Source organism: Lepidochelys olivacea (genome assembly GCF_965140295.1).
Source record: "Lepidochelys olivacea isolate rLepOli2 genome assembly, chromosome: 8".
In the NCBI taxonomy this organism is placed as follows: Eukaryota; Metazoa; Chordata; order Testudines; family Cheloniidae; genus Lepidochelys; species Lepidochelys olivacea.
The window spans coordinates 31,275,813-31,287,872 of record NC_140418.1 but is presented as its reverse complement, the minus strand read 5'-3'; the positions used below and the strand labels follow the sequence as shown (position 1 = coordinate 31,287,872).

Sequence of the window (12,060 nt, the reverse complement as noted above, 5' to 3'; positions counted from 1 at the left end):
GCGGAGATGTTTTTGGTTCACAAAGCAAGGGTTGATTTGGGAAAAGAGATTAACTTAAAAGGCACACCTACTGCTACCAGACTCTAAAGAATGAGAATGACAACAGTGGTTTCAAAGGCTTTCTTTTTCTTTTGCTCTTACTTGGGCAGATTCTTTTTTTTTTTTAAATGATTGCTTTGAAAGCTAAACAATCAATACGCTAAAATAGTAAGACTTAACCAGACCTGCCTGAATAATATTTGTTGTAATAAAATCTCTGTCTAAAAGCAAAGAAATGCTCTAGTCTTCAATTAAGAATTTGCAGGGTTTAAAAAAACATTACCACAGAGTACCTGATCATTAGGACGAGTGTGTTTGATGCAAGGTATTGAGAACAAACATTCAAAATGCACAGGCAAGCACGGACATCTGCATCCAGTTGGGCAACTGCACAGTTAAATATAGATACCAAAGAAATCTCATTGCTCTTCATGAAGGAGACTCAAACAAGCCTTTTAGCCGAAAAGAATATTTTCCATGTCTTTATGCAACTAACACAGCCCCTTTCAGTACATATTTGAAAAGTCTAATTGATTTCATAGTACAGGGTGTTATAACAGCCTCAGCAACTGTCTGATTTAGTTTTTGCTTTCTAATGCTCAGATAGCTCCTGCTTCTACATACTCTCTCCCTTCTGGTGTCTAGCCTAACTTTGGTGATGGAGATACAGACCTAAGAAGATCTGGACACACTGTAAGGGGAAAATTTCATGCCCCTCAGATAAGATGTATTGGTGCACAAATTCAGGGAAAAAGACACACTACAACAATGTTTTGATGTAAGGAATCCTTGTCACAATGAAGTCTTGGATAGAAAGGTGAATACATTACAGAATCTTGTACCTATCAATACAATGGGATCCTACATGTGCGAAGGAAACAGACACTGCATTTTCCACAGTAATCCTACATGTTAAAGGGGGGAAAAAGTGATGGGATAGGCAGTACTCATGTTTGATACTCAACAGAAGTCCGTCATTGCTTAGCATAGAGCAAACAGCTGAAAATGGCTCATTTGTAGATAATTAAATTTGCCTAGAATACCCTTAGACCAACAAAATGGCAGGAAAGCTTATTATGCAGCAGCCTTTAATGATACCCTATATTTTCTACTTGTTGATGACTTGTTGATTTTTTGTTTGGAACAAATTATCTTCCTCCCCAATCCATTTAGACTTTTAGATCTCCCCTTACATAAAAGAAAGCGACTCCTGGGGCTGAAACAGAAGCTATGATTGTTTGATAGGTTGGAGTTGCTACATGTTCAGTAACCAAAAAGGACATTTGTCATTTCTGAACTCTACCTCTAAGATGCACAAACATAATGTGAGCTGACATCTTTCATACTGTAGCTTTATGCTCTCTTTTCAGAGGCCACCATGATTTTAAAGTAACCAGACATATTTTCCTCTCCATTTCCTTAATATGGGACCCTACATTCAATTGTCACTGGTTAGTACACAGAAAAGGAAGGGGTACCATTTGGGAAACAAAGGAACGTGATTTAAGATTGGGTTCTACATCACAATGCTTTTCTCTTTCATGTAATCATTTAGAGGAGTATGAAAAAGGTAGCTATACGTACAGTACAAAATATTTAGGGTCTGCTCACATTCAAGTAATTAGAACAATTGGATCGGACAATAGGATAACTTCAACAGAAGCAAGACTCTTAGGCTGAGATTTTCAAAGCTGCCTGATGTATTTGGCCATCCAAATCATATTAATTTTAATGGGAAATCAGCGTCCAAATCCACTAGTGCCTTTTAATCAGCCTTAGTCTCTATGACTGGTGTACATATAAATGAAGTGTAAGCACATTCCATTATCACTGCCACCAGCAAAATAACTTCATCTGCATGGTGTCTGTTATACCTCTGAAAACTCACAAGCTTCTCTCTTAAAATTTAAGCAAGGATTCTCAGAAGATTTCAGCAATATTGTCTAAAATCCACACCAGTATTAGTTACCTTTTCCCCTGCTGTGGTTTTGTATTCAAACTGGATCTAGGATTCCAGAAAGTCTGAAGGTTAGGGGCTGTTCGGAACCACATGTTAGTTTTGGGCCCATCACTATTATTACACCCTGCATACAGCCACTTAATGTTACTTCTGCCACTGCTCTTTTGTGAGTCCCAAACTGAAATGACGATGATGATGATGATCTTATCCTCCTTAAATTATTCTCACCCTGCTTTTAGGCATGTGAGTAGAAGACTATATATGCGATCAATACCTGTGACTATATGGTGATACAGAGACCTGGAAAAGTCTAGAATTTATTTCCGCTAATCACCCAGAAGACTAGATGTCGGTCTTGCTATCTGAACCTGTAAAGGTCAAACCCTCTGTCCTCTTACAAACTCCATCATAGATTTTAAGGTCCGAAGGGATCGTTAGATCATCTAGTCTGGCCTCCTGCATAACATGTTCCATCCAGTTAACCCTGTATTGAGTCCAGTCATCTGCATTTCACTAAAGCATATCTTCCAGAAAGGCATCTTGGTTTGAAGGCATCAAGCGATGGAGAATCCATTACATCTCTCGATAGTTTGTTCCAATGGTTTATCATGCGCATTGTTAAAAATATGTGCCTTATTTCTAATTTGGTTTTACTTTCAGCCATTGATTTTTCTTATGCCTTTCTCCACTAGATTAGAGAGACTTTAAATATGCCATATTTTCTCCCGTTATACTTGTACACCATTATCAAATCACCTCATTATCTTCTTTTTGATAAGTTAAACAGACTAAGTTCTTCAAGTCTCTCACTGTAAGGCTTTTTTCTAGTCATTGAAACACATTTTGGTCCACTCCCACCTCATTCCAAAATCCTGGATTGTCTTCAGAGAAGGGATAAACAACCTCTCTCATCTAGACCTACGAAGCAGGTAGCCATTCCCTGTTAACTGCTGAAGTTATCTGACACTTGCCAAAGAGAATGCCTATCCTCAACTGAAGGGCAAATACAACAGGATAATTGTGATCTTAAAAAGGCAGTCACTTCACCAAGGAAAACCAACAAATATGGCTTCTGCTGATTCACCTGAATATCTGGGGCTAGGCTGAATAAACTAGGGGCCTGGCAGGAATGCAATGAGTGTTATATAATTTGTCCAACCACATCTTGAAACTTTTAGCCAGAAATATACAATTAAGAGGTATCTTGAAATTTTCACAGCTATCCAAGGGAGGAGAAATTCCATAGACTCAAAAATAAGCACATTTTTTAGGTTTATTTCATGGAAATATTTTGTGGAGCTCTGTAAGAGATGGGTATGTTTAAAATATAAATATTATATTTATCCTCCACTGGCTAGATTTGTGAGCGTTGGTATATGTTTGTAATAGCTAGTTTAAATTTAGTGGTGTGTCTGGTGTCTGTTACCTCCACTTTAATTATGCTACTGCCTTAATCCCAGGTTATTTCCATTCTGAACATATGTTTATTTTGCTGAAATTAAATGCATTTTTTCCACTGGCACTTAGTCATAATTCAGTGACATTGTATTATAGTGAAACTCTAATAGAGGAAAATGCTAAATTGAACAGACGTGGTTTGATTTTATCAACCTTAAAAAAGTAAAAAATTATCAGATCTGTCTAGGGATTTGTGAACAAAGTTCAACTAGCAGAGAAATCTTCCTCATGTGTCAATGTCCTCTAAAATATTAAAATCACTGGATAAGCTTTTGGATAATTCCTTGGGCTGCCAAAGGAAGAACATCTGACAGTCTGAAAATCAGATCTATTTAAAATTCCTGAATCATGTCACAGACTCTTTCCAAGAAGGAGGGCGGGGGGGGGGGGCGGGAGGGGAGGAGCACTATAGGTACAGATGTGCTTGAGACTGTATAGTTACTCACCAAGTTTGTACCACATGTCACGGATAGCAAAGCCAATTAAACATCTCATATCCCCATATCTAGAAGAGAAAAGGGAAAAACCACTGGTTTTACTGACATTTTATTATGAAAGTAAAGAAAATATCATCTAAGATATTGAAATTATACTTACTTATTCAGGATCTTATTGTACTTTGCATGGGAGAAATGTTCTAGTTGCAGAGAATCCTGGGTAATAAAAGCCACTGCCAGATGAAAATAGTTGTTCCACAGCTGTAAATTGAATATTAGGAAGTTATAATGGTTTTGAACTAACATGAGAAGTAATATTAAAAACATGTGTAAACCTTGATGAAATAAACCTTGATTGATGAAGGAAAATGATGAAAGCAGCATGAGGTTTTAATATTATGCAGAGTTGTCTGTCATTACTACTACACAATTAGCATAAAGGCAAGAGAGATGGGGTTTTATAACCACTGGTCTGCATTTGCTCTTAACAGAATTTGAATAAATAGTGCTAATGGAGATTCATGTGGGGATCATTAGGTAATAACAATAAACCACAAACCACAGCAGGGCTGGTTAAAATACAGTACATCCCACTACTCACCAGATCCTGAGGCATCCAATGTATTTATGCCATATTTGATTGTCTCCTTAAAGGCCTGGCCTCTTTGTGCCATACTCCAACTGCAGTTTTTGTGCAAAACTCCCATTTATTCTGAAGGGAATTCTGCACATGAAACAAGGGCAAAATACGGTCCTGTGTACCTCCCATTAATGATGAGTCATTAACACACACTGAGAGGAGAATAACCCCTATATTTTAAGTGTGAAATCCTTCCTTATTGCTAATAGCAGATTGGTTTGTTCTCTTGCTAACCAAAATGAAATACTGGGAAATTCTGCCACATGCTTTAATGATAAAGGATTATATATTGCAGCGGTATGAGAGTTTTCCTACTGGAAGAATGGCTGGCCAGCCCAGGAGAAGCTAAAGCAAATGCTAATTTAAAAGGCTTGTAAATAGTAAGAAATGCTTCTAATTGGTTTCTTTTTTAAAAAAAAAGTTGTTTAAATATATCTAAATGGCTTAAGATGATGATTAGTATATGCTATAGTAAATGCATTCAGCACTTATTTAGAAGTATTAAACAAAATGCACGTGACTGTTACAAACTATTCCCCACCAGTTAGATAGAGAGAAACTCACCGCGGTGCAAAGGGCCTGAAAAAAACCCTACATACCGTGTAAGCATTAAAAGCATAGTGGGTTTCACCCTTTGAGATCTGAAGAGCTCTTTGTGCACAACCTAAAATTATTTGGAACAGATACCAACATCCAGCAAAATATATATAGAGAGAGAGTAAAATGGGAACATTTCCTGTAGTAAACAAAATCTTCAAATCCTTTCTACAGCGTCAAAAAGCTGCTGCATTAAGATTAATATATTCCTTTCTTAGTGCCCCACAGCTTCTCTACAGTTTTCCTTTCCAGATTTTGCTTATTAAAAAAACCTTATGGAAGGACTCTACAGTAATGGTTTTGTTCCTGTCCTGTTTTAACTATCTACAATCCATAAATCATATTCATCCTTGGTGTAACTCCACAGAATTCAGTCAAATTACACCAGGGTTTCATTTGGCCTGGATCACATTATACAATTCAATGATGTCCTAAACTGATCCTGACAAATCAGAATCTTATTGGAACCTACATTTGGATATTAACACAACACAGGACAGCATCTTGTCTGTTACCAGTATTTAAATCACACCTCAATCTAATTTCTGACAGTATATAGCAATGCAGAATACTTGACGACATTTCCCCCCAAGATAAATATTATTCAGGTTCAGAGTAACAGCCGTGTTAGTCTGTATTCACAAAAAGAAAAGGAGTACTTGTGGCACCTTAGAGACTAACCAATTTATTTGAGCATGAGCTTTCGTGAGCTACAGCTCACTTCATCGGATGCATACCGTGGAAACTGCAGCAGACTTTATATATACACAGAGAATATGAAACAATACCCCCTCCCACCCCACTGTCCTGCTGGTAATAGCTTATCTAAAGTGATCATCAGGTGGGCCATTTCCAGCACAAATCCAGGTTTTCTCACCCTCCACCCCCCCACACAAATTCACTCTCCTGCTGGTGATAGCCCATCCAAAGTGACAACTCTTTACACAATGTGCATGATAATCAAGTTGGGCTATTTCCTGCACAAATCCAGGTTTTCTCACATCCCCCCCACCCCCATACACACACAAACTCACTCTCCTGCTGGTAATAGCTCATCCAAACTGACCACTCTCCAAGTTTAAATCCAAGTTAAACCAGAACATCTGGGGGGGGGTAGGAAAAAACAAGAGGAAACAGGCTACCTTGCATAATGACTTAGCCACTCCCAGTCTCTATTTAAGCCTAAATTAATAGTATCCAATTTGCAAATGAATTCCAATTCAGCAGTTTCTCGCTGGAGTCTGGATTTGAAGTTTTTTTGTTTTAAGATAGCGACCTTCATGTCTGTGATTGCGTGACCAGAGAGATTGAAGTGTTCTCCGACTGGTTTATGAATGTTATAATTCTTGACATCTGATTTGTGTCCATTTATTCTTTTACGTAGAGACTGTCCAGTTTGACCAATGTACATGGCAGAGGGGCATTGCTGGCACATGATGGCATATATCACATAGGTGGATGTGCAGGTGAACAAGCCTCTGATAGTGTGGCTGATGTTATTAGGCCCTGTAATGGTGTCCCCTGAATAGATATGTGGACACAGTTGGCAACGGGCTTTGTTGCAAGGATAAGTTCCTGGGTTACTGGTTCTGTTGTGTGGTATGTGGTTGTTGGTGAGTATTTGCTTCAGGTTGCGGGGCTGTCTGTAGGCAAGGACTGGCCTGTCTCCCAAGATTTGTGAGAGTGCTGGGTCATCCTTTAGGATAGGTTGTAGATCCTTAATAATGCGTTGGAGGGGTTTTAGTTGGGGGCTGAAGGTGATGGCTCGTGGCGTTCTGTTATTTTCTTTGTTAGGCCTGTCCTGTAGTCGGTAACTTCTGGGAACTCTTCTGGCTCTATCAATCTGTTTCTTTACTTCTGCAGGTGGGTATTGTAGTTGTAAGAAAGCTTGACAGAGATCTTGTAGGTGTTTGTCTCTGTCTGAGGGGTTGGAGCAAATGCGGTTGTATCGCAGAGCTTGGCTGTAGATGATGGATCGTGTGGTGTGGTCAGGGTGAAAGCTGGAGGCATGCAGGTAGGAATAGCGGTCAGTAGGTTTCCGGTATAGGGTGGTGTTTATGTGACCATTGTTTATTAGCACTGTAGTGTCCAGGAAGTGGACTCCAGTCAATAACTCCAGTTTTTGCCTTATTAAAAATATTTGACTGATTAATTTGAACCATTTTGTTGCTTTTGAAGACTTTGGGGTTCTATATCTATTGATGAATGTGAAACATACCATAAACAGGTAAATTACATTGGTGAAAGTGGAAATTGCTCATACGAAATCCTGCCCACCAATAGGTCTGGAGATGCATGATCTCTAATGCCAGGATTGACACTGAGCCCCTAGGATAAGTTCCTAATGTCTCTCCCTCAATTTCTCTACTTGTAAAATGCAATCCCATCCTCCCCTGAAGTGATTCACTGTGTAGGAAACACAGTATTTTGCATTTCTAAAGTATATGCTAGTCAAGGACCTTTAAGCTCTTAATCACTGAATTAAGCCCCACAACACTGTGCAAGGTATAGCATTGGCCCCATATTATAGATGGGGAAATGCAGGCAAAGAAAAGTCAAACACCCCACTGGTAAGAAGAGAACCCACACTGCATGACTTCCAGTGCAGTGTTCCATGCTTCCTCAGAACTTCTCTAACCTAGAAGTACAACTGCATGGGTAAAAAAACTAAATGGACTTACTGGAGAGCAAGTTCACATAGCATATTTATGTAGAACACAGAGGCATTCACAGAATTTATACCCACACTTGAATGAATATATATATATACACATCAATTGCCAAGTTGGAAACTGGAGGGTACCACAACAGGCTTCCAACAATCTCATGAGGAGTAGAAAATCTGGCTGGTTTTGACTTCTCTGATTCTATCAGGCTAGCCAGCAAGAGAAAACACAGCAGCAAGGTGTTACGGTGCTCCTCTTTTTCCCGCAAACTTTTGAAACTGATGAATGCCTCACACATTCTCTAATGCCTACCTGCACTGTTCACACATTTTCCCTTGTAGCTACATAATTACTTGCTTAGACTCACTGACCAATAGTCCGATTCTTTTTGACATTACATTGGGAATGGCAAATTGATTTATGTTGACTGATTTATGATTTTCACTTATAAGTGAAAGAAAGGTTAAATATGATGGCAGATGTGCAGCATATTTTAAATTGGATAGAAAAGAGTCTGGTTAGCTTTTTTTCTGCATGAAAAATAGCATTTGGATTGAAAACTCGATTACCAAGTTTCTGACTAATGTAGTCAAAAATAAACATTAACTCTGAACATCAAAGTTTAGAACAGAAATAATTATAGGTGTTCAATCTACTACACCATTTCACATGGACATTTTTAGTTGTCTTTGCTCCTTCGTGCATTATGGATTGAGCAGAGGACAGTGGCACCTGAATCAATATGTAACAAATTTCAAATGTGTATTGGGCTCTTGAACACATTTTGTAGAGAAATGGGCCATATCTTTTAAATAAAATGTTTCATGTAATCATGAGCCATAACAACAAAAGAGGTCTAGATGTCACAGAAAACTGAAAAGGATCACATTAAATAATCATTCTATGATTATGATCGATTTTAGGGAGTGGTTTTGGTTTAATTCACAATATATTTTTAGCTCCTAATAATTTTGTCCATGTTCACATATATTTGTCTTTTTACCCGTTACAGCTGAATAATTTACAATTAATATTTTATTCTTTGATTTTAGCCATAAGCAATATTGTGAATGCCAGGATTTTTTTTTAAATATTTTTTCAATTTTTTTTACTCTATGGATTTATCACAAATATTGATGTTCAAGCAGCATTGCTTAGCTGTTTTTGGTCAGATATATTATATAGTATTTCCATTTTCTGATTGGATGAGCATGCAAGAACTTTCGTTGTAAATGTCAGTGAGAGCAGATTTAAAATTCAGTTTATGCAAAGACTGAACCTCTAACTTGGAGATTACTGGGACAAATATTCATACAAAGAATATGCCAATCGTCAGACTCCTGATAGAAACCAAATGCAAAAGGAGTGCAAAAACAGGGCCCCAATAACTTAATGTAAAGAGTTGAATCAATATTCACAGAAATAATTTACATTTTTCACCACCTCTTGTACATGTTGCACTAGAAAAATACAAGTGGCTAACAGAGGTATAAGCATAGAAATGGGGCTTAATAAATATGAGCGAAAAGTTCAAACCTACAGACAATGCAACAGGTTAGAAGTGACAAGTAAAAGGGACAAAATGATCTAATGGGATTTCTGATTTTGAACTGAAAAGCAGGAAAGTACAAATTGCAGAAAGCTTTAATTAATTGTGTGTGAACACAGTGCTCATAAGAAGTTCCAGGTTGCACTCTTGAAACTCACGTCCACTATACTTTCACTGAACAGGTAGAGGATGGACAGTAGCAGCAATAGCTTCCCACTTGCTGCCTTGCCTACTTAGGGGGCCTGACTCTTTGGAACGTTCAATCCTTAGTCTCTCCCCTGAGACTTTCAACCTCTGTGCACTTAAAGCAGCTGTTTTTCACCCAGACATCCCAAAGTGTGTTACAAAAGGCTAGTAAACATGATAACCTTTATTTATTTATTTATTTTTGAACATGAGGTAATGGAGCTCATGACTTGCTCAGGGTCTCACAGGTGGTAAATGGTAAGAGTTGCCTTGGAAAGAGAACCCAGGTATTTTTATTTTTGGTTTCACATCAAGTTCTCTAAACTACAGCTGCTTGTTTGGGCCAAGTAGAGTGGTGATTTGGTGATAAGCACACTTGTCTGCTGGGAAAGAGACCAAACCGAGTTAGCTGCAATAGGCACTATTACTTCATCTGCTCACTAGGATGCTGCTACCATCTTTATGCCAATGAGTCACAAATAGTTATTTCCACACTTGTCGTGTCTCAGCTCAATCTCTGAATCCTCATCCATAAAGTCTCATCTTCAATTTAAATGGAGCAATGCCAAAAATGAACACCTTCGATGTCCTCTCAGACATCCCCCTCTCCTATCCTGGACACTGTTGACACCACTACCATCCATTTCTTCATGCAGGCACAACATCTGAGCTTCATGTTTGACCCCTTCCTCTCCTTTGCCTCACCCATTCAGCCAGTATCCAAATTCTTCTTCCTCTAGAACATGTTCAAAATCAAACCTTTTGTTATTATTCACACAGCTTTTGTTGTTGTTGAGCTCTTACCACCTGCCATCCTCAATACTGCAACTTCCTCCTCTCCAATGTCCTTGACATACACAGCACCCCCTACATCCATTCAACAGCAGATGCTAAAGTAATCTTTCCAGCCTGGTATCCTCCTCCATTTTTGAATTCCTCCACTGGCTCCTGCTTTCTACCATATCACATTCAAGATTGTTGTCCTCTTCTTCCAGGCCCTTCACAGTTCTGTTCTCTCGGTTTATCCACTTGTCTCCTATTACATTACTTGGCTGCCCCTCCACTCTGCCAGGAATGCCATTCTTGAGCTCATGCTAGCTTAAATATTTCATGGAACAGATAGGCCATAACATGAAGTGAAAGATTATGCTCCATTGCCAATCCTCACAGATTTGTCACTTACAAAGTGACTGTATAAATATCATTAAATTGAATATTGTACTTAGTACCTCATAAAAATAACCTACATCTGTTTGTCTTGATTAATTTAATTTCTTAAAATACTATCTAGAGACTCATTTCTCTTGTGATACCTGAGTGGGTTTTCATCCTTGGTGCCCCTGCCAAAGCTACGGACGGGGGAAAGTCATGTTGGTTTTGTTTTGATGTCTCTACTGACTGCGTAAGTCATACAAATGCCCTACCTACTTTATGTAAGTATCAGAGTAGCAGCCGTGTTTGTCTGTATTCGCAAAAAGAAAAGGAGTACCTGTGGCACCTTAGAGACTAACAAATTTATTTGAGCATAAGCTGTAGCTCACAAAAGCTTATGCTCAAATAGATTTGTTAGTCTCTAAAGTGTCACAAGTACTCCTTTTCTTTTATGTAAGTAGTTCACATAAGGCCATCATCAATCATGTAAACAATGAATCTTGATACTTTGTTTATATCCACAGGCCAATATCATTGCCATTCACTGGTTATCCTCTATGCCTTGCTTGACAAAAGATATGGATATAATTCATTTAATTCCATTAAATTAGACTGTGTAAAACTCCATGACATTCATTTCAAGTTAATACCTGAGCCACAGCAATGAATTAATACAAACAATATTTGATGGCCATAATATATTTAAAATATGGTAATATTGTTGATAAAGTCATTGTGTACAATATTATAAACAGTAATATCTGTTCGCAAACAAGCTAACAATGTAATTAATGTTGGCTTGTAAAGATGTAGTTTCAGTTGCGTCTCAAAATATTTTTCTGATATCTTTGAGCAGATTTTTATAATCTCTAAAGTAATGTCACCAACCTACATTACACGAACGTTATTACCTGTCCTAGAACAGCAAAAACATATAGGAGGAGTTTTAATGATGACAATATTCTCTGCATTCTTAAATTGTTGATTATGCATACATGGGCTAAGACACCAGAGTCTGGCTAGAAAGGGGATAGATAGTGTGGAAGGGTAACCAAATTGCAATACAAATCAGCCGTAGGACATGCATACATATACACCTAATTAGCCATCCTGATTCATTTTGGTTATAACATGCATCCAGTCAGCATTTTATCATACGACCCTGAGTACTTCATTTCATGTAACAGAAATTCTAGCTTTATAAATAATATGCCTTCTGTTATTAGTTAAGCAAAGTTTAAATAGGCAGAGATAAAGAAACTCACTTTGCCTTCCAGTCATAACTCATTCAGAAAGTCTAGAGGTTAGAAGTTAATCTTTTGGGGCTCAATCCTATGACTTGTTGAGTACTTCCAAGTTTCACTGAAGTCACTGAT

At 38.0% G+C, this 12,060-nt stretch overlaps 1 protein-coding gene across 1 annotated transcript in view; it reads right to left on the bottom strand.

Moving 5' to 3' along the window:
* The window catches only part of DOCK2 (dedicator of cytokinesis 2), a 502,335-nt gene that overhangs the window by 77,083 nt on the left and 413,192 nt on the right, over nucleotides 1–12,060 (bottom strand). Inside the window, exons 31-32 of the mRNA XM_084636234.1 lie at nucleotides 4,055–4,155; nucleotides 3,904–3,962 (exon numbers count right to left, since the gene is read on the bottom strand). Coding sequence (XP_084492360.1) covers nucleotides 3,904–3,962; nucleotides 4,055–4,155 — 160 coding nt within the window. The remainder of the gene's footprint in view (nucleotides 1–3,903; nucleotides 3,963–4,054; nucleotides 4,156–12,060) is intronic.